At 52.5% G+C, this 23,424-nt stretch overlaps 1 protein-coding gene across 5 annotated transcripts in view; it reads right to left on the reverse strand.

The window, feature by feature from the left end:
• Nucleotides 1-21,615, reverse strand: part of OSBP2 (oxysterol binding protein 2) — a 111,392-nt gene extending 89,777 nt beyond the window's left edge. For 2 of the 5 annotated variants that reach the window (XM_063173518.1, XM_063173517.1), the window contains exons 1-2: nucleotides 21,350-21,405; nucleotides 13,042-13,119 (exon numbers count right to left, since the gene is read on the reverse strand). In XM_063173518.1, coding sequence (XP_063029588.1) covers nucleotides 13,042-13,046 — 5 coding nt within the window. In that variant the 5' untranslated portion in view covers nucleotides 13,047-13,119; nucleotides 21,350-21,405. Of the gene's footprint in view, nucleotides 1-13,041; nucleotides 13,120-21,349 lie in introns of all 5 variants that reach the window. The other 3 variants (XM_063173514.1, XM_063173515.1, XM_063173519.1) reach the window with 3 other exon arrangements.
• Nucleotides 21,616-23,424: the final 1,809 nt, after the last annotated feature.

The raw sequence follows: 23,424 nt of genomic DNA on the forward strand, positions 1-23,424 counted from the left end.
TCTGTGGCTGCCCCTGGATCCCTGGCAGTGCCCAAGGCTGGGTGGGGCTTGGAGCAGCCTGGGACAGTGGAAGGTGTCCCTGCCCAGCACAGGGGGTGGAACAAGATGATATTTAAAGTTCCATCCACCTCAATCTGTGACACCCTTGCTGCTTCTTACACCACTGCCCTCTCCAGACTCAGCGATTAAGACCTGTTTTTTTTTTTTTTCTACTGTTTATTTTATGGATTAAGTAGAAAACAGTTTGTAAAAATTCATTTCTTCATCATACTGGAAAATATGGTAACATTAAGGGCTCTGCAGCCTTAGAGGAATATTTATACCCATGGCCAAGTGGGAAATGCCCTTTGGAGTCAGGTGCAAGGACTGCTGCAGGCAGAGGGAAGGAGAGAAATCAAGGCCAGGGAACAAACCAGGCAGAATTGGACAAATCAGTAGCTGGGACAGGATTTGATTTCCTTCCCAAGCACCAAGGATGCCACAGCCCTGAGTCCCTGCCGTGCCTGAGCAGCACAAGGATTTCCATGCAGAATTCAGAGCCTTGCACCTGGGTTAGGCTGAGCTCTCCCATTCCCCCGGGGCTCAGGGACAGGAGCTGCTCTGCCCATTGCTCGCTGCCAACAAAGGGCTCTTGTGCCACCACCCCCTCCCAGCAGCAACAACAGCTCCCTCACGGCTCAGCTGCCACTCCCAGAGCATCCGTGCCCACATCTGGTGTTTGAGTTCCCCGTCACCCCCACCCCACACTCCAGCCTTGAAATATCAGACACAACGAGCCTCCCTGCACAAGGGCTCCAAGGCAAAACGCCCAATAAACTGAGATTTCCCATTTGTTCAGTTTTTGGGGCTATAAAGCCAGTGAAATCTCTGCTTCCCTTTTAGGCATGAGAAATCCCAAAAAGCACTTGAATTTGAGCTCACATGCCTGAAGGACATTGAAACCAAACCTCTTGGGGTTATTACTCTCCACGGGTTCAAGGAAAAAGGGAGTTTATGGCAGCTCAATCCCAGAACTCAAATCCCCAAGGGGATGCAGGCCTGTGGCTCCAGAAGTATTTTCCCAGTGAGTTCAGCACACCACAGCTGGTTCAGCAGGGCTCTCACAAACCACAAGCTCCATGTGACAAACAGCTCAGATATTCCCTCTGCTTCCTCTTTTTGCCTTCCCCAAAACCAAGGAAGCACAAACCAACCCCAAACAAGCACATGGCAAGTGTTGGGCTGAGATTGCTGTAAAAACACACGATTTTAGATCTGTTTAAAGGCCAACTAATCTGTAACTGGCTGCAGTCAGGATGGGCATGGGTTGGGAATGATCAGGGCTGAGGGAAAGCCTGCAATCCTGGCTGCAACCCTGGCTGCAACCCTGGCTGCAACCCTGGCTATTTGCAACCCTCACCAGCCAGAGGGATGTCTGCAGCTCAGGATCATGGAAATATCCCCCACAACCTATCCTGCAGCTTCCCAAGCTGGTTCCAGGACAAATCCCTGCCCACACGGGGACCAAAGAGCCTCAGCAACACCACCCAGGCAAGGATTTAAGGCAGATTTGGCCATACAGCTCTTCTGTAAGCAAGCAATAAGCACAGCAGTCTGGAATTCACACTCCTTTCTCCACCTTCATTTGGCTGCAATACCCACCCCAGCAAAGGAGGAGCCTGGAAGATCCTTCTGCTCCAGATCATTCACAAACAGCTCTTGTCTGTCTGTGCTTCAGAGAGGGAAAAAACTCCAGAGGAGCTCAGGACAGCCAATTTGTCAGACAAATTCCCTCAGTGCCACAGTGCAGGGTCACAGACATCTCTTATGAAAAATCCTTTCTTCAAGATTTTTTCTCCTGAGAAGCTGAAAGGCCTCAGGAACAAAATGTAAACATTGATTATCTGCTGCTGTGGGATGCAACAGGTGCATCTGTGATTGGTCTCATGGGGTTGTTTCTAATTAATGGCCAATCACAGTCAGCTGGCTTGGACTCTGTCTGAGACAGAAGCTTTTGTTATCATTCTTTCTTTTTCTATTCTTAGCTTAGCTAGCCTCCTGATGAAATCCTTTATTCTATTCTTTTAGTATAGTTTTAATATAGTATATATCATAAAATAATAAATCAGTCTTTTGAAACATGGAGTCATCTCTTCCCTCATCCTCAGACCCCTGTGAACACCATCAGTGCCTGCTGGGAAGGTTCCATCCCACGAGGATGGGACACTTTGCCAACGCCAGCACTTCCTACTCTGAAATCTCTCTGCTGTGAGAGTTCCATGAGAACACTCCCTGCTGGGGAAGTGCACGGCTGTGAGAACGTGCTCAGGGCAGGAAAACCACCACAGCCCAGCTGAAAGGGCTCTGCAAACAACACCCAGGCTACCCCTCACCTCTTTTCCTGAATAAAGTCAGGGTGAGCTGCTGGGTGGCTGAGGAGCACAGAGCAAGCTCCTCCCAATACACAACATATCCGAGCTGGGTGCCAAGCACAGGGGCTCATTTCCTGAAAACCTGTGTAAAACCTGCAAAAATGCACTCAGACCTCAAAATGCTTTCCCTGCCACAATCAGAATCACAGCAAAAGGCACAGTTCCCTTCCCCGTGTTCCTCAATGCTGTTTCTGCAGCACTCCCACCGACAAGACTCCCACCCCAAACACAAAGATACTCTGAAGTCAGCCCATCCTGCTGCACACCTCTGGGATTGCCTCTTATCCCACATTTCTGCCTCTCTCATGTGCATGCTGCAAGTTTTCTGCCAGGACACCTCAGCACTGGCCAGGAGATAAACTAAGCCATAGTGCAGGTCAGCAGATGTGGCTGGCAAAGAGGGTTTGTGTCGGAGTTTTTATGAAAACAAAACAAAACAAAACAAAAACAAACAAACACAAAAGATAAAATTAATGTTAAAATAATTTACTGGGAAGCACTCCCACTCCTCCCAGCACACGGGGCTATCTCCTCTGCACCTCTGGAGAGGCCGGTGTGGCCCTGGCTGATAAGGGTATCAGCCCTGCAAACACGGGCACCCAAGCAGCTCCAGGAGGCACTGACTGGTTTGGGGCTTCACCTGCTCCACCATGCCCCAGCCCTGCAGGGCACAGCTCCCCGAGCTGCTGTGACCCCAGCCCTGCTCCCACCCAACGCTGCTGCAGCTCCCCAAAAAGGGCTCTCACTCCTTCCCTTCCTGCAGGGCAGAATGAAAGGAACTCGGCGTGGGAAAAGCATCTCAGGACATGAGCAGAAGGAAGGGCTCTGAGAGCGTGTCCTTGGTGGCAGCTGGACTGCAGCTGACCCAGCACAGGGACACTGGTGTCCCTCACAGCCCAGAAACCAAACCAGCAGCTCAGCAGCTTCAGCAAAGCCCCTGAGCCAGGATTTGGGCATGGAGCTGGGAATGGTTCCTAGAACCAGGAGGCAAGCATGGAGCTGGGAATGGTGCAGGAACCAGGCTGTGGGCATGGAGGTGGGAATGGGGCAGGAGCCAGGATCCAAGCATGGAGCTGGGAATGGTGCAGGAGACAGGCTCTGCATATAGAGCTGGGAATGGTTCCTAGAACCAGGATCCAAGCATGGATCTGGGAATGGCTGTGGGGAGCTGGGAATGGTGCAGGAGTCAGGGTTGGCACATGGAGCTGGGAATGGCTGCAGATCCAGGCTCCAAGCATGGAGCTGGGAATTGTTCCTAGAACCAGGATTCAAGCATGGAGCTGGGAATGGCTGTGGGGAGCCAGGCTCTGGGCACGGAGCTGGAAATGGTGCAGGAGCCAGGATCCAAGCATGGAGCAGGGAATGGTGCAGGAGCCAGGCTCTGCATATAGAGCTGGGAATGGTTCCTAGAACCAGAATCCAAGCATGGAGCTGGGAAAGGCTGCAGAGCCAGGATCCAAGCATGGAGCTGGGAATGGTGCAGGAGACAGGCTCTGGGCACAGAGCTGGGAATGGTGCAGGAGCCAGGCTCTAAGCATGGAGCTGGGAATGGTTCCTAGAACCAGGATCCAAGCATGGATCTGGGAATGGCTGTGGGGAGCTGGGAATGGTGCAGGAGTCAGGGTTGGCACATGGAGCTGGGAATGGCTGCAGAGCCAGGATCCAAGCATGGAGCTGGGAATAGTTGTAGGGAGCCAGGATCCAAGCATGGAACTGGGAATAGTGCAGGAGCCAGGCTCTGCATATAGAGCTGGGAATGGTTCTTAGAACCAGAATCCAAGCATGGAACTGGGAATGGCTGTGAGGAGCTGGGAATGGCTGTGGGAGCCAGGCTCTGGGCATGGAGCTGGAAATGGTGCAGGAGCCAGGATCCAAGCATGGAGCTGGGAATTGTTCCTAGAACCAGGATTCAAGCATGGAGCTGGGAATGGCTGTGGGGAGCCAGGCTCTGGGCACGGAGCTGGAAATGGTGCAGGAGCCAGGATCCAAGCATGGAGCTGGGAATGGTGCAGGAGCCAGGATCTGCTCATGGAGCTGGGAATGGCTGTGGGAGCCAGGCTCTGGCATGGAGCTGGGAATGGCTGTGGGAGCCAGGATCTGCTCATGGAGCTGGGAATGGCTGTGAGGAGTCAAGATCTGTACATGGAGCTTCCAAAAACACCAGAGGAAGCCCCCCCCCAGTCCCCCCTGTTTTTTTGTTTTCCTTAGTTTCCAAACTAAAATTCCAAGGATCCCGAGATGTGGAATCCCATTAAGACTTTCAGCTGCTCATCACATCAGTCATGGAAGGTCTGCTCCAGGTCTCATCACCTCCACAGCCAGCAGGATAACCCAAAACCTGGACCAGGCCTGACTCACAAGCTCGGTGGTTCATTTTTAAGCAAGAACAAAAAAAGAGTGACCACACACAAGTTCATTTGACAAATGCACTTTACTGCACAAGAAACAAATGCACTGCAGCAGATGAGAGCCTCAAGCAGTCATTTTTCTCATTACAGCCTCTGCTTTCAAGTTTGTACTGGTGCTTCAGCCCTTGGGAGTTGTGTTAAATGATCAGCATAAAGATCAGCCACAGTCAACTCGTGTTTATCTTTTCTCACCACCACAGCCAAGGACATAATAGCATACAGGGCACACAGAGTCAACATTAAAACCCCAGTTTTACTCCTATCCCATCAATTCCTATCTCATTTACAATATTCAGACTGGTTAAAAAATCCTGGTTTTCCAGACTACGGACGTTAGGGATGTATTTGCTTCAAGCACAAGACTTATCCCACCTTTCAGAGATTGAGGGTGGGTAGAAAAGTTCACTCCAAGAATTTTTCCATGCTGCAAGCACCTCTCTTTTCTGCAAGTTACTGTCAATGTTAATGTTTTCAGTACCCAATAAATTTCCCTCAGAGACAGCACATGAGATACAGTTTGTGACCTCAAACATCACTCTAAAATCATCACATTCCTGACTTTTGCCAGCTCTCAAACAAGGCTCAGTTCTAGCCCAGGATCTCTGTGTGGATGAGATCTTCCTTAGGGATACACATCTAGATGCAGAATCTCCTTCTGGATGAAATATTCCTTGAGGAGAGATATCTGGATGCAAAGCCCACATGGTTGCATAAATATATATTTTCCTCTATTTTAAGGCATGAGAAAAAAGATAAAACTTCATATCTAAAAGCTGAACTGTTGTTTCTCAGCCCTGGACTATGAAATCCTCAGTTCAACAAGCACTTTGCTACAGGTTTATGTGGAGGAAGGTTCCAGGAGTGTGTCCAGGGCAGACATGGAGAGAGGTTCCTTCAGCTCCATCTTCTCCCTGAACAGGACACACAGCTGCCTCTGCCCAAGGCAAACACACAACAGCAGCAGCTTCTGCAGCCTGCTGTGACCAGCCACAGGTTTACTCTGTGCTAAATCCATGCTCAGCTCCACAATCAGCACATCCTGCTGCTGGGAGCAGCCACCCTGGGGCAGTGGAGGCAGCTGCCTGCTTCCAGGAGTCACTGCCTGAGAGCAGGAGGAGGGGAATGAACTTTGCTGCATACAAGGTGTCTCCGTGACCTCCACTGCCCAGGAAAGCAGCAGCTGATCCTTGCAGGACACGTTCCTGAGGAGTCCTGAGGTCAGCAACCCTGGGAAGAGCAGGTTTCCTGTAAGAGGGGAGCAAACAGAGGGAAATGCAAGCAGCACAGCAAACCCTGTCAGCAGTGTGAGCAAGGGGCAGTGTGGCACAGTGCAAGACCTTTCCCATCCCTTACAACACCACCCATAAAATAAAATATGTTGGCAGCCAGCATTGCAGATGCTGGAGATGCCAAGAGCTTGATTTAAAACAGAAATCAAGAGTTAACCAGTTACTGGGCCATGACTGGGGCTGAGGGTGCTTCTGCATCAAATCTGCAGGTGCCAAAGTGACTTTGGCCAACAGCTTGGGGACAGGCCTGGCACATGCCAGCTGCTTCCCTGTGACACCAAACATCCTCCTCCACTGAGTCTCAGTGCCAGGACACAGGGAATGGCTCCCAGTGCCAGAGGGCAGGGATGGATGGGATATTGGGAATTGGGAATTGTTCCCTGGCAGGGTGGGCAGGCCCTGGCACAGGGTGCCCACCCTGGATCCCTGGCAGTGCCCAAGGCCAGGCTGGACACTGGGGCTGGAGCAGCCTGGGACAGTGGGAGGTGTCCCTGCCATGGCAGGGGTGGACAAGATGCTATTTCAACTCCCTTCCAATCTAAACCATTCCATAAATCTCTAATCCAAGACACGCTCTGGGATCATTCAGGGCTGCACATTTTCCGCAAAAACCCTGCAGATATTGACTGTGGGTTACCAGGAACAGCCAAGAGGGAAGGCAAAGTCACTGACCTTCACAAGGGACAGCTCTCACACGCAGACAAGGATGAGTTGCAGCTTTCAGCCAATTTCCCAACTGCTCAGACCAGACTCTCTGTGTTATTTCAGTGCATTGTGTTGCAAGACAAGTTGTGTGGTGCAATAAATGCTCCGAGGTTTTAATGCAGAAACATTTCAGTGTTTCAGCACAATCTGAGTCCTGCCCTTCACTCTCACCCCTGTGTGCTGCCCTGGCTGCAGCCAAGCCAGGCCATCCTCCCCCAGCACAGGACACCCTCACACCCCCACAACACCCAGCTGCCACCCCAGCCCTCTGCTCCACGCTGGAAATGTTCACATGCACAAAAGCAGCAGCAGCAGCACTTCATCCAAAGCCACTCCTTCCCATTCCAGCACCACTCAGGGCAGCCAAGGGGCTCCTGCTGTACACACCAAGGCAAACAAGCAATCCACAGAATCATGGAATGGGTTGGAAGGGGCTTTAAAACCCATCCAGTGCCACCCCTGCCATGGCAGGGACACCTTCCACTGTCCCAGGCTGCTCCAAGCCCTGGCCTTGGGCACTGCCAGGGATCCAGGGACAGCCCCAGCTGCTCTGGGCACCCTGTGCCAGGGCCTACCCGCCTCACAAGGACCAATCTCTTTTAATATCCAATCTTAATCTACTGTCATCCAGCTTTAAGCCATTCCCTGTGTCCTGTCACTCCAGGCCCTTGTCTGAACTCCCTCTCCAGCTCTTTTGGAGCCTCTTTAGCTGCTGTTTTTTCATGAGAAAAACACCAATTTTACACATTGCTTGGCCAGGCAGCTCCACAACCCCCTCAGCTGCTCAGGCTCCTGGGAAGCAGCAGGATTGTGCCAGCAGATCCCAAAATCCCCCTGCAGCCCAGGCCCTGGTGCTCCACAGAAGACATTAAAGCCTCCATCCTGAGAGCTCGTGTCCAGCAGTTCCTGTCACAGGGACAGGGCTGGGAATGGTTTATTTTTAGCCCTCAGCATCTTTCATTTCCGTAGGAGCTGCATGCAATGCTCCCTTCCACAGAACACCTCCTCCCCTGCCTCTCCAACACTGCAAACCAGAGTGCTGGGACAGAACAGAATGCAGGGCTCTGGCTGCTGAAAAGGACAAAGCCACCCGAGGAGGGGAGCAGAGGCACCACACGCAGGCTGGGTGCTCTGCCAGGGCAGGAAACAAACAGGGAAAACAGGGAAAACAGGAGAAGCAGAGCCATGTGTGCCAGCAGGATCTGTGCAGTGATCCACACTCCCAGTGAGGTGTGAGACAACAAACAAACACCACAAGTGCAGCCAGCACCAGAAGCAATCCAACAATCCAGGGCTTTTCATCTTCTCCAGCCAACAGCAGGGAGATGAATGCTGCTCTCCAGTTTCAAACTCCCACGTGGTGAAGAGCACCTATTTATACAATTTTTTACACAGATGAAAGGGCCAATCTTGGCCTAGAAGCCACTCTCTGCAGCCGTGAATGACTCCAGGCAGTGGCTCATGGCCTGTCTCTCCAGCAGCACCCTCAGCCCTGGGGCTCTCCCTGGCAGGTTCAGCAGCTGGAAGGACTCCACCAAAGACATGGAAGTGTCCCAAGAGAGAAGGAAGAGCCCAGCTGAGCTGCAAAGAACAGAGCCCAGTGCTCAGCTGGTTTCCCCAGCAGGACTCAATGCAGGGGACAAATAAAGCTGTGACCATCCTCCTCCTCTCTTCCCAGGATCCACCAAACTCATTGAAAACTCTCTTTTTCTTTTTTACATAATTTTATTTCTTAAGTCTTCTACAGGAAGAAAAGCAGGTTTAAACTTTCAACTTTGTATCTATTTTTATGTTATCAGAGATTTTTAAAAATGGCATAAGAGGGGACAGAAGCCAGGCCACCGAAGGGAATTCTCCCATAGGAACATATTCCAGGAGCTGGATTTGAATGATCCTTGTGGGTCCCTTCCAAGTCAGGATATTCCACGACTCTGTGATGTGAAGGAGCACAGAGCAGTGAAAAGCAGCACAATGCCCTTTTCCCAAGTGAGGGAGCAGGATCACATCACATCCAGGCTCACTCGAGCTGAGCTGTTCTGACTCCAACACTTGCACAGGGGAGCAGATTCTTTTTATAGAGACCTGGCACGGCACAAACACTTCCATGAGGTCTGTGAAGGGATGAAGGGGCAGCAGCAGGATGTGTCCCCACAAAGTGCCACCATCACAGGACAGCTCTAATGCCACACAGGCACATCCCAAGTGCCTCTGCTGGGTTTACATCTGCAGTTCTATAAATAAACCATTTTGTAAATTAAGACTACACCTAATGGTGTAATGGTCTATTATATGGTAGAATGGCCATGATATATTTTGAACTTGGAAATTAAAGCTACATTAATGCTAATAGTGGAGTTTGTGTACCTGCCCCGTGGGACAAAGGGCTCAGTATTTATTTCCTTTACAAACAGAAAACTCTAATTCCCTCTGTACCCATGAGGATGCCTCACTTCAGGGTAGTGTCTGATTTAATATTGGTGTTTTAGCTACTTTACAAATTTGTCCTTCCTAAAACTACAGAAATTGTAAATCTTCAGGGAAACACCTTGAACCAAAGTGCCAACATTAACCTCACTACATTATGGCTGAAAGATTTAGGATTGCTCAGCCTGGAGAGGAGAAGGCTCCAGGGAGAGCTCAGAGCCCCTGGCAGGGCCTGAAGGGGCTCCAGGAGAGCTGGAGAGGGACTGGGGACAAGGGATGGAGGGACAGGACACAGGGAATGGCTCCCAGTGCCAGAGGGCAGGGATGGGTGGGATATTGGGAATTGGGAATTGTTCCCTGGCAGGGTGGGCAGGCCCTGGCACAGGGTGCCCATCCTGGATCCCTGGCAGTGCCCAAGGCCAGGCAGGATGGCACTGGGACACCCTGGGACAGTGGGAGGTGTCCCTGCCATGGCTGGGGTGGCACTGGATGGGCTTTAAGGTCCTTTCCCACCCAGACCATTCCATGGTTCTGTGACTGAAGATTTTGCTCCCTCCCCTGCCTGACCCTGTGACACCCCAGCCTGGCACCACAGCAGCTCCTCACCACGATCCCAGAGCTTCCTCCAATGCATCACTGCCTCCCTGCAGCATCCACAGGGATTCCTCAGCAAAGCTCTCAGCCTCCACTGCCTGCAGAACGTGACTCTCACAACCACTGAGCCTGTTCAGGTGTTGAGCACTTGGAAATCAATTGTACAAATCCTGATGGGATCAATCCCGTTCTCACAGCGTGGGCTCTGTGCTTAAATTAAGCTACAACATTCCAAAAATGGGGAATGTCAGCTATGGGCAGCCAGAGGTTTCACTCCTGCACTGCAAAGGCACCTCAGGGCTGCAGCTGTGCAGCAGAATTCAATCCCATCCAGTAATTACAGACCTTATCTGTGCTGAGATACAGAGCTGCAGCCTCTCAAGGCATTTACAAGTGACAATTCCAGGCTGGATGTCTGCAGCTGTAAGGGAGCCTGTTACAGAGCAACAAACACAAATTTCCACACCTCTACAAGTCAGCTTTCAAACTTAAAACTGCATTTCCAAGGAGCTTGCATGCATAGGTTTTTCCACTTTGAAGCAGAAATTTTTGCTTCTTTCCTGGTGGTGAAAAAGAAGGGGACAGAGAGGGAGAGGCAGATGCCTCACCCAGTGCACACTCAGTGTTTATCCACAAAAAAATCCAGGTTCCTGGGAAAACAGTTCCCATGCAGCACCCAGCTGGGACATCCCAGAGACTGCACAGACAAAAAAACAGGAAAATTCCTGTCCATCAGCTCCTAAGCCAATCCCTAAAAGGATCAGAAGCACCACTGGGTCTTTGCCTCCCCAAATGCTGCAGCCAAACACTGTACTTATAATGAGCTTTAACAGATAAAAGCCTGATAGAGGAGTAAAGCACAGATAATCCCATAAATTTGGTTTGCCAATCCTCAGGCTGTCCCAGGGTCAGGCAGCTCCTCCACCAACTCAGAGTGCCATGGAAGTGCAGGATGGTCTGTGAAACAGCCTGAAGGGCTCAGACACAGAAATCACCAGGGCTCCCCTGGCACTGACAGGACAAGGCTTTTCCTCATCCCTCATCAGCATCCAGAGCTGAAGGCAAAAAGTGTCACAAATAACCATAGAATGGTTCATGAAATGTGTCTGGGAGGCACCTCAGGTGCAGTGTCCTGCTCTGAGCATCTGCCTCCAGACAAGGCTGCTCAGGACCCTGCCCATGGAACAGCCATGAGTTCCCTGCACCTCTCCAGATCCCTGTCCCAGTGTTCAGTCTGAACAGTCCTCATTCCCAAGCCAGCATGTTTCCATGTGTCCATGCAGGGTTTCCCACGTGCTGCCCTGTGTCTCACCCTGCCACGAGCAGAGCCAGGCTCTGTCCCCTCTCACCCCCTCCACCGTGGAGCTGTGGGGCCTCCTCTGCTCCAACCACACTGAAGGCCCAGACAGGGCCCCCAAGGGCTAAGCAGAGGGGACAGTCCCTCCCCTCAACACTTCTGCTGACACAGCCAAAGCCACCGCTGACCTCTGCTCACTCCTGGTCACCTTCTTGTCCCCAGGGCTCCTCTGCAAAGCTGCTTCCAGCAGCAATGGCTCTGCTGAGCATCACAGGGTTCTCATCACCTGCAGCTCCAGGGTGTCACAGTCCCTCTGAACTCCAGGCCTGTGAGCTCTCTGCTCCACTTGGCAGCACCCAGAGCCGGGCTGTGAGGGCACTCACCCATTAATAACCACAAATACTGCAACTAATGAACTGTGCTCTTATCACAGCTACCAAAAACCAATCAAATTACACATACTCCTAATCAATGCCTGAGAGGATACAGCTAACCAGAGCACCACCAGCACCCCAGCTCCCAAAGGGAGCCCTGCTGCCACAAACATCTTTTATGAAAAATCCTTTCCTTAGGATTTTTTTTTTCTCCTGAGAAGCTGTGAGGCCTCAGAAACAAAATGTAAACAATGGTTATCTGCTGCTGTGGAATGCAACAGGTGCATCTGGGACTGGTCTCCTGTGCTTGTTTGTAATTAATGGCCAATCACAGTCAGCTGGCTCAGACAGAGAGTCTGAGGCAGCTGCCTTTGTTATTATTCTTCCTTCTCTATTCTTAGCTTAGCCAGCCTTCTGAGATGAAACTTTTCCTTCTATTCTTTTAGTATAGTTTTAATGTAATATATATCATAAAATAATAAATCAAGCCTTCTGTAACATGGAGTCAGATCTACATCTCTTCCCTCATCCTAAGACCCCTGTGACCACCATCACACCCTGCATGCTGTGGACAATTCCAAGTGGGAGCTGACAGTGTGTCCTGTGTGCCACATGTAAATTATGCAGTATTAAGATGATTATCACTTTTGTACCATCACAAAATGACTTTTAGTTTGAGCCCTCTTTTCCTCCTGTTTATAAAAGTTCCATCCCAGCAGAGAAGCAAAGCCAGGGAGCCCCAAGCAGACTCTCCCCAGCACAGACCAGGAATGGAAAACTCTGCTGGGATAAAATAAAGCCATAGAGCAGTTCCACCTCACCACACACTATAAACCTGCAGTGCCTTCTGCTCCACAAACCCTGCTGGGAAACACCACAGTGGCAACTTGGGAATAATAAACAGCAGATAAACAGCACCCAGCATCAGTCACAGGAACGGGCATGCTTGGAAACAGAAAAGATGGAAGGTCTCAAGTCATCCAAGAACAAAGGATAGGGCTGCTGGAGAACACAGCCCTGACACCAGGCACCACCCAAGAGTTCCTGGACTCCTCCAAAAAGGCTTCAAACCAAAGGCTGAAACTTAACACAGAATCATGGAATCTCCTGAGCTGGAAGGGACCCACAGGGATCATCCAGTCCAACTTCTGGCTCTGCCCAGACACCCCAAACCCCACCCTGTCCATCCCTGGCAGTGCTGCCCAAAGGCTCCTGGAGCTCTGGCAGCCTCGGGGCCGTGCCCATTCCCTGGGCAGCCTGGGCAGTGCCAGCACCCTCTGGGGGAAGAACCTTGCCCTAAAATCCAACCTAAAATTCCCCTGACACACCTTCATGGACTCCTCACGAGCTGTGGGCACAGCTGCCACCCCCACCTGCTGCACAGCATCTCCACACCACAAAGACAAAAATCTGCTTCTTTATTCTTATGGTCTCCACCCCTGCATAGTCCTGGAGAGGAGGGTCATGTCTGTGTCCCACAGCCATGAGCACATCCCAGTTATCCATGTCCATGCTGCAGCCAAATCCACCCAAACTCACCCCATCTTCCGAACTGGCACCGGTGTATTTTTCAAGCGCTTCCAAGAAGAGCCACCACTCCTGACAGTTGCAGAAGACCTGAAAAAAAAAGTTGGTGGAACCACCCCTGTGCATTTCACAGGAAAAAAAAGAAACTTCAAAAATCATGAAGATTTCCAGAGCTAGGGAATTAGTTGCCATGGATATTTGCTGCTGTGACAAATACTCTAATTCTGTGCTGGGGTGAGTGACAGCACAAAGCACCGAGTCAGCTGGGAACAAACAGCAACACGGCGAGGCTGGAACACAGCACACCCAGCCCCTCGTCCCTGGGAGCATCCCTGAGGAAACCAACCATGGACCTCAACAGCACCAGCACCAGGAGGCCACAGGGCTCCCCAAAGGAGCTTTGCTCCCATCCAGGCTACCCAGCCCTGCTGTCACACCCATGGCTGGGCCATGGCAAGGAGAGTTCACTGCTTGTGAGAGCCCACCCAGCCACAGTGTTAAGGTGTGTGTGCCAAACAACCAGCCTGAAGTGAGATCTTACAACAGTAATACACAACCAGCAGGCCCCAAGGACAACATTTTCCTGCTCTGTTTCTCATAAAGTTCCTAGAAGAAACCTGCTCTAGCTATTAACAACAGATTAAGATTCACTGCTTTGTGTTAAAGAAGGAAAAGAGAAAGGCACTGACTCCCACTTCACCATATTTACCCCCACATGCATTGCAGAAGCTGCTTTAAACAGCCACGCGTGCCCAGCCAGTGCTCTCATCCAGAAAGATTTGGAGGATTAGGACTATTTTTAGGGAGTGAAGCACCTCCCCCTGAGTCACTGCAGGGACATACATCTATCCGGTCGTGATTCAAAGCAGAAATAGCCTTGAAGAGTTAGATAAAAATAAAAAAAAAAGCAAGGAAAGTGGATACTAACACAGCTTGGTGTGAAAGGAAGGGCAGGGAACACAGAGGTGACAAAGGGTTCGGGCACAGTCACCAGTGCTGACACAGCAGCAGCTCCATCAGTGTCACAACGTGACCTGTGAGCAGCTGCAGCCCACAGCATCACCTGGGGACAGCACAGGTACAAACCAGCCCTGCCAGCAGCCCTGCCTTGCCGAGGGGGAAGCGAATCCCAAGTGCCTGGAAGGGAACCAAGAGAAGATTTGCTCCCATTTGTTCTGCTGCCATGGCAGAGCTGCACTGACACACAGGCCCACGCTCCCATCTGCATCTTCAATGGCAGATTGATCCCTTCACAGCCCGGGCTCAGCACCAGCCCTGCACTCACACTCACACTCAGGGCTGTGAGTGAGCACCACTGCCCAGCACCATCCTCACATCCAGCCCTGCACTCACACTCAGGGCTGTGAGTGAGCACCACTGCCCAGCACCATCCTCACATCCAGCCCTGCACTCACACTCAGGGCTGTGAGTGAGCACCACTGCCCAGCACCATCCTCACATCCAGCCCTGCACTCACACTCAGGGCTGTGAGTGAGCACCACTGCCCAGCACCATCCTCACATCCAGCCCTGCACTCACACTCACACTCAGGGCTGTGAGTGAGCACCACTGCCCAGCACCACACTCACATCCAGCCCGGCACTCACACTCACACTCAGGGCTGAGTCAGCACCACTGCCCCAGCACCACTGCCCTGCCCAGCACCATCCTCACATCCAGCCCTGCCCCAGCCCTCAGACACGGCAGTATTGTGGCATTAATTATTAAACAAGCTTTTTGAGTGAAACCAAACAAAGGCTGATGCAAAGTGTAGAAAGATCCCTGCCACGGTGCTGTAGGAACTGCTACAATAATTGAACAGTATAATGAGGACCTGAAGGGATATTTAACACCTCCAGCCAGCTCAGGTTTGGAAGCACTATCTTATTTAGGGGTAAATATCCAGGATGCTGCCTGCCCTCCTGATAGCAGGCTGGGACAGCTCACATTTCAGGGTGACAACCTGAGCTGTTGGCCATCAGCTGAACAGACCTGCAGGGAGCAGAGGGCTCTGATATCACTGATAACACTTCAGGCATATAACATTACCAGGCTGAGTTACCCAGCTACAACATTTGATACACAAGCACAAAATACAGAGAAGCTCAGGAGTCTGACCTGCTGCAGCATAACTCAACCTACAGACAGTGAACATCGTGGTCATTCAGAGGTGAGCTCAGAGCTCATTGCACTGATTGGAAACTCCTTTTCAAGGGAAAATGAGGTGGGATACAAGGGATACTGCATGGAAAAGCACAGCAGGTTCCTCACAATACTCCTGACAAGAAGGATCAGCTCCTTCCCCAGTGACTCACTGTGGGTACAGAGGATGACAGGCCATACAAGCACCAACTTAAACCTGTAATTGGAGCAAGCCAAGTCAGAGCTGAATGCATATTTCCCTGGAAAAAGACAAGCAGGGGATCTGCAGGAAGAGGCAGGTGATGCCAGTCACCTCTGCAGGCAAAGGACAGCTGGCCTGCTCCTGGAGCAACATGACAGCAGCTAGACCAAGGGTTTTCCAGGGCTGAGCACAGTCTGGAGCAGGAGCCAGTCCACACCACCCTCTGCTCCTAAAGGCCAGCACAGCCCCTGCTGTCCCACTCCAGCAGAGCTGAGGGAGCTCCAGCACCGTGGGGGAGAGTGCAGGGCTGGACAGTGACCCCTGCCCTTGCCTGGGACAGCACAGCAGAACTGCACAGTGTGTGCTCCAGCAGGGGAACCGGGACCAGGGCACAGCTGGAATGGGGTGACAGACACCTCACTCAGGTCAGGAGGCAGGCAGCTGAGCCCACAAACACCCTCCACACCTGCCAACAGCTCCAGGAGTGAAAACTGCTGCGGGAGCCAAGCTACCTGAGGGATCCCCTCGTGCCCAACATGGAGACAGCAGCACAGGCTGCTGTACCTCCACACAAACCCAGAGTGTTCTTCCCCCTCACCGTTTAGACAAACCAGCTATTTCTTCTACAATTACATCAAATTAAGTATTTGGCCAGTGTAGAATCATGGAACGGTTTGGGTGGGAAGGGATCTTAAAGGTTCCACTCCCCTGCCATGGGCAGGGACACCATCCACAAGACCAGGCTGCTCCAAGCCCTGCCCAGCTTGGCTGGAACACCTGCAGGGATGGGATTGTCGGTTTCTCGGCTGTTTAGGTGACCTGGAAAGGCCCGGGGTGGCCTTGGGCAGCCCGCGCTCCAAAGGACGAGAGAAGGCTTCAGGTTTTTTCTCGGTCTCGGTGTTTATTAATTGTTTAGACAGAGGTCTGCACAGCAGCCAGCCATGAGCACACTGAGAGCCCCCGGGGCGGTCACCTATCTTTATACTCAAAATTACGTATACAATATTTATCATTTTTCCCCAATACCTTTCACCCTTATTAACCAGTGCACTTTTAGTAATAACCAATCCCAAAGTGCCAACATCACCAGAAAAGATGGAGGCCAAGAAGAAGAAGAAGAAGGACAGGACACGCCCCAGTTCCTCCATCTTACTTCTTTAGACCCCCCTGTACAGAAATCCTAAACCCTGTGTCTCACACTCTAATTAGCTTATCCCTTCACCATTCACCCCAGTGAAATCCTCCCATCCTCATACAGGTGTCGTCTCCCATGCAGGATCAAAGTCCAGCCACCAGACACTTCTGGCAACATCCCAGGACCCCCGAGCCCCCCAAGGGTGGTCTCGGTGACTCTGCACATCAGTCCTGAGGTGCTGACATCCCACATGGGATGAGGGATGTCATCCATCCCACCTAGCCAAATGAAGATTATATGTATAGAAACAAAGGAGAAAGATGGTTCATGGCTCTTATCACAGTTTGCAACCAGCAAACAGAACCAGGCAACAGCTGTAAATCCCCTCAGCCAGCACTAATTACCAAGCCATGATGGAAACATCCCTAAGGAGAAGATCCCTGTCTCACACCCTCCTGCAGAGTCAGCTGCAGTTGCTGTTTGGACTGAAGTGAGCCCAGCCTCCCCCACAGCACTAACTGGGAGCAGAGCAACCCAGCCTGGAACCAGCAGCCCCAAGAGCATCGTTCCCCCCACCCCATGGCACCCCAAAAGTGTCCTGTGGCCACGCAGTGTCCCCAGGGAGCTGTGGCAGCACCGTGTCCCCAGGCACAAAGCACAGCAAGGAGCTGCTCCAGAATGGGCAAATAGCAAGGAACACCAGCAAAGCACCATATGGATGCAGAGAGTGCCATGGGAAAACAAGCTGACTGGGAACACCAATTATTCATCACTGTTTAAAAACAAGTAGCTCAAAGTCACCAGGAGCTGCAGAGCTGCCCTGGAAACCTGCACGCTCCAGCACCCAGAGAGACACAAACACTCCAGGATTGTCGGGACAGGGTGTCACAACAATCATTCCAGGAGAGCATGGTGCCTCATTCTATCAGGTACAAGCTAAATGTAAGGAAAAGTTTTCCCCTCCAAGGGTGGTCCCACACTGGAAGAGGGGCCTGGAGAGGCTCTGCAAGCTCACACCTTGGAGATCTCAGAGGCTGGAGCACAAGTGTGATGAGAGACGGCTGAGGGAGCTGGAGGGGCTCAACCTTGTGGCTCTGCACAGCTCCTGACAGGAGGGGACAGCCGGGGGGGTCGGGCTGTGCTCCAGGGAACAGCGACAGGAGCAGAGGGAGCGGCCTCAGGCTGGGCCAGGGGAGGTTTAGGTTGAATATTGGGAAGATTTCTTTATGGAAAGGGTGGTCAGGGTGGCAAAACTGCTCAGGGCATTGCTGGAGTCCCCATCCCTGGAGTGACTTAAAAGCCACGTGGATGTGGCACTTGGGGACATGGGTCAGTGGTGGCCTTGGCAGTGCTGGGGGCTCCCAGAGGTCCCTCCTGGGCTCCCTCAACCCCCCACATCTCCACCATCAGCAGAGGTTCTCAAGCTCCTTCCCGAACTCCCCTCCTCAGCTTTCAGTGGAGTCTCAGCACAAAAAACATCTCTGGGCTGTGCTCAAGCCCTCCCGATGCCAACCAAGAGTTAAGCGCTGCATAAACAGAGCTGGTGAAGAATGCTGCTCTGTGAAACACAGCTTTTCCAGGGAAATGAGCTGCAGGATGACCCAGACAAGACAGCTAAAGTGCCCCAGGCACCCATCACTGCTCAGAGAGGGGAGTTAATGCTGCTTGAAGGAGAAGCCTTTCCCTTCCCAACAATAACACGGTTTTCCCCTCTCCATTTGTCACTGCTTTCATCATTACACCCCGTGCCCACACAAAGCACTGCTGAAGGCTCTCCAGACACCCAACCCACAGGAGCCCAGCTCCAGCCCATCCCACAGAGGAGCCAACACATCCCAGAGCTCTCAGAAAGGTCAAGGAGCTGCTGGGAGAACACAACACTTGGAGCATCCATGGTCACATGAGCCAACGCCAGTCTTTGATGAATTAATACTCACCTGCAGATCCTCTCTAATCTCCTTGAAAACACTTATCTGTTCAAGGTGATTAGATTCTCCCATACAGAGCCGCTAATTATAGATAATGATAACTCTGAGTGGCAGCAAGAGGAGTTCAGAGAGTTTGGATCATTAGCAAGTCAAGCAGACTAGTCCTGCATCCACAAACTGCCTTCCCACGCCAGCATCACTGAATCAGCCAAAACACTTGGTCAAAAACAACCCAGGAGGACCCATCAAGGGCATGTAAAATGGTCCAACCATATTGCTGTGGATTTGGGAACTTCCTAAACCCATGCAACTCCTCCAAAATTCCTCAGCAGTTGTTGTCTTTCACAGGTTCAGAGGAGGGAATACAAAGCAAAGGCACATGAAGTTTCCCTGGCAGCAAGGCTTGATGTCTTCATCGATGTAGCAAAGCTACAGGAGGCTTTAAACGCTCCATTTGGGGAAAATGTTGTAATTAGAAGCTTTAATTCAGCAAACTGTCCCTGTGAAACCAACTGGGCAGCAAACGGGCGTCGCACTTGGCTGCTGGAGCAAACCCCTGAGTGAGAACAGCTCCAGAGGATGGCACAGCAGCCACCCACACAGCAGCACCCCAGGGACACCAAGGGGACACCCGGGATTTCAGCAGCTCAGCTCTGCACACCAAAACCCTCCGGGCAACGTGACAGGCTGGGGTTTAAAGCTGAACAGCGAGAGGCAGGAAATCCAAATGCAACAAAAAGCTTCAACACGGAACAAAATCAATCCGCTCAAGGAGGCGGCTTGGGCACCACGGGGCAGCCTTCCCAATCCAGATGATTTTAGCAGACAAGCAAAATGAAGTTTCTACAAAGTAGCCATAGCTAAATCAGGTGGGCTGTGCAGCTACCAAGGTGAGAAGAGCACAGCAATTCACCTGCAAGGGCAGGAAAGGAGACTCCTGGTGTGGACCTGCTGAGCTGGGCTGAGCACAGAGAGCCAGCAGAAAGCAGGACCCGTGACTCTCGCTATGCCAGGGACCTCTATAGAACACTTACAGATAGAGCATCTATCTATATTTGTCTTTCTCAGCGAACAGGCAGCAGCCTGACACCTGCCTGGCTCCTGTCATGGAGCTAGAATTCCTATCAAAACACAAGTGCCAGGTTTTACCCCAGACTGTCTCCCAGGAGCGCTCCCAGATGAGCAATTCAAGCTGACACAGGCACAATTGCAGAGTGCTGGGTTTGAAGAGTATCATGGAGGCTTTTCTCCACTTAGGAAAGGCTTCACCACGTGTTCTGCGCTGTATTTTTGTACTCCTGACTCACAACCAAATTAATTCAGTTGTCATCAAGCCCAGAGATGAAAAGAAGCACAAAATCCTCCAGCATCCTTTTCCCCAAGCAGCTGCTGAAGGTCTGCCCTGCCTAAAAGCTTCACAAAGTTTCAACTCCTTCACATGCAGCTCAGAATAATTTCCTTGGGTGTTTCTGTTTGTTGTTTCAGCCTAAAACAGATCAAATGGTCTCAAAATAAACCAGGTTGTTCCCATCTAAAATAATTGTTGAAGAAAACCACTTGTTCACTCACGACAGACTCGGCATCAACACGCAAAAATAATATTCTGACATGGTTACAAATGGGGTGTTAAACTCCAACAGCCTTTTTGAGCAGAGTTAAGGCATTCCAGAAAGGATTACAGTAAATTAGCTGAATTACTGAGAGGTAATTACATTTTTTGGGGGGAGGTTGTTTGGCTTTAGTTCTTTGAGGGTTTTCAACAACTGCAAGTAGATAACCACACCATCTGTCTTCTGCACTGTTACCTGCTGTAGTCTGACCCTGGGACCCAGGTTCCAGGGGTCTCTTAGAGCTGGAAGAGTTTATATTTACATCTGACAGGGAGCTGGAGCTCTGCAATCTGCTTCAGGCTACGTGTCAGCAGCTGGAGCTGGGAGGAAATCAGCTGATGAACTTTATGTCGGGAGGAAAAACAGCTCTGGCACAACCTTTATAGAGAATTCCTGTCTCAGGGGGTTTGGCACTTTAAAGAGTTACTATTTTATAAAGCTTTTAACCATCTTTAACATTCAGGATTGTTTCCATGTCCTGAAGTACAGCCAACATCTGCTGCACAACACTGAGGGTGACAGAGCACTTGTGTTCCCAGTGAGAAAGATAAACATGATCCAAATCACAGAATCCCTGAATGGTCTGGGTGGGAAAGGACCTTAAAGCTCCTGTCGTTCCACCTCCTACCATACACAGAGACACCTTCCTGGAGGATAAAAACACCATTTGTATTTTCACCGCCCAAGTGAGACAAGCAGCACAAGAGACGCTACGAAGATGACACCGCTTTGGATTCAGCCTCGGGGTGTCTGACACGCTCCTCGGCGAGCCCACAGCCCGTCAGACAGCGCCGGGAGCCAGGCACGGCTCGGAGCAGCTGCTGGGGCTTCCTTCAGCCCCCAGGAGCAGCCCCAGCCCGGGCTGCCTTCCCAAGGCCGACATTCCCGGCACAGCATCCCAGGCCACGCTTGCACCGCCACCGCAGCGCCCGCAGCCGCGGGCACCGCTGGGGAAGGACCCGCAGGCTCCGGCAGGGTACAGCAGGAGCAGGTTACACAGCTGAGGGAGGAGGGTCTGGGGTGTTCGGATGGAGGTTGTGATTTGGGCAGCTGTAGCAGCCGGAGCTGCTGAACCAGGAGCGGAGGGATGGAGAGAGAAGGATGGGAGATCCAGGGCGATCCATCATCCCGGGGCCCCGCTGGACCCCCGCGGCTCTGCAGGATCAAAACCCGAGTTTGGCTTTAAAAGAGGAAAAAAAGCCCAAACTAAACAATACGAGGCGATTTTCGCTGTGCAACAGCGCAGCCGCCGCGGTCCATCCCCCCTCCCGGCGGCCCCTGCCCGGCCCCCCGGCCCCGGTACCTGTAGTAGCTGAGCAGCCCATTGCTGAGCACGAACCAGCGTCGCTGGTAGCCCTTCAGGTAGTTGGTCCACTTGAAGAGCCAGCCCTTGTAGGTGTCGGAGCCCGGGGGGGCGGCGGGCGCTCCCCCCGCCGGGCCCCCGCCGCCGCGGCCGCCCGGCTCGGCGCTCATTGCCGGCAGCTCGTGGCAGGCCAGGCAGGGGACGGCGCTGAGGAGCGAGACCAGCCCGCGGGTGCCGCCGCCGCAGAGCGCGGCCGCCTTCCCCATAGACCCCGCGGGGCCCGGCCGAGGCTCCGCCGCTCCCGGGGCGGCCCCGGCCCGTCCGCACCGAGCGGGGGCGGCGCCGCCGCCACGTGACTGCCCCATGGGGAGGGGAGCGGGCGGGAGCGCCCCCCGGCGGCGGGGCGGGAACGGCGCGCACCGCGCCCGCCCTCGCACCGCGCCCGCCCTCACACCGCCCCCGCCATTTTGGCCCCCCGCCGCCATTTCATGCCAGGGGGCTTGGGCGGGGGGCATGGTGGAAACTGTTCCGTATAAATGTTCCCGTAAAAAAATCCTCCTGGGTGCCGCCTGCCCTGCTGGGAGGAGAAGCCCCATCCTCGTGTCCCGCTCACCCGCCCCCTCCAGCAGCACACGGGCCTGGGTTTTGTGCCCGTCCACAGGGCAGTGTGGAGGCCTGTGGCAGTGCCACCCGGCCAGGTGTTCCCATGTCTGCTGAGGGTTCTTTCCCTTTTCTCTTCCCAGCCTTTTTCCCCCTTCTTTGTTCCCTTTTCCCTTTCCCCTTCCTTCTTCCTCTTGTATTCTCCCCTCTTCATTCCCCCCCATCATAGATCACGTCTCACTCATCTCCCTGATCCTCTCTGATCCCCCTGATCCCATTATCCTCAGCCATCACCTTCACACACTGTCACAGCCGTGCCAGGTGCTCAGGAGCCTTCTCCAGCCCTGGGAATTCTCCAGAGAGGGCGCTGGGCTCCAGGCTGGGCAGTTCTGAGGGTGAGGGACCCTCCATGTGCTGCTCTGGGCTGAGCTCCGGCCTCTTTGCAGCTGAGTGAGCCATTCCTCCCTGGAGACTCCTTCAGGCAGGAGCACCAGAGACACTGAGGCAGCTTCTGGGGCCACTCCTCTGTCTGCAACAGCCTGAGAGGGCTTTGGACTCCAAAGGCTGCTTTTCAGAGAGCCATGGAATGGGTTACCATGGAAGGGACCTTAAAACTCATCCCAGTTCCACTACCTGCCATGAGCATGGACATCTTCCACTATCCAAGGCTGCTTCATACCCCATCCAGCCTGGCCTTGGACACTTCCAGGGATTCAGGGGCAGCCCCAGCTGCTCTGGGCACCCTGTGCCAGGGCCTGCCCACCCTGCCAGGGAACAATTCCTAATTCCCAATATCTCATCCATCCCTGCCCTCTGGCAGTGGGAAGCCATTCCCCCTTGTCCCAAGTCCCTCTCCCACTCTCCTGGAGCCCCTTTAGGCACTGGAAGGGCCTTTAAGGTCTCCCTGGAGGCTGTAGGTTTTTGGGAACTGAAGTCTATCTGCACAGGGAATGTCCTTCTTGATGTAACTACACCCCAAACTATCCACATGGCTGCCAACTTCTCAAAGTCTCATGGATCCCAGTATCTCTTGTGGCTGCCAAGAAGGGAACACACCTTCCTTGGCCATGTCTGAAGAGAGAGGGGCCTCACCAGTGCCACTGTTCTCTCCGGGGAAGGGAGGCTGCAAGGAAGGGCCCTAAAGTCAGGAGTGGGCTGTCAAATCCACACAAGTAGGACATGACAGCATGAGGGGAAATAGCCTCAAGTTGTGCCAGGGGATGTTTATATTAAATATTAACAGAACTTTTTTTTGTGGAAAGGGTCCTGAGGCCCTGGGATAGACTGCCAAGGGAAGCGGTACAGTCGCCATCCCTGCAAGTGTTCATAAAACATATGGATGTGACACTTGAGAACAAGGGTTGCTGGTGAACATGGTGGTACTGGCTTGACTGGATGATCTTAAAAGTCTTCTCCAACCTTAACAATTCTTAATGCTTTTATCTGGAAGAGCTCAGACACAGCAGCTTTGCCAG

Source organism: Melospiza melodia, chromosome 20, assembly GCF_035770615.1.
Source record: "Melospiza melodia melodia isolate bMelMel2 chromosome 20, bMelMel2.pri, whole genome shotgun sequence".
Lineage (NCBI taxonomy): Eukaryota > Metazoa > Chordata > Aves > Passeriformes > Passerellidae > Melospiza > Melospiza melodia.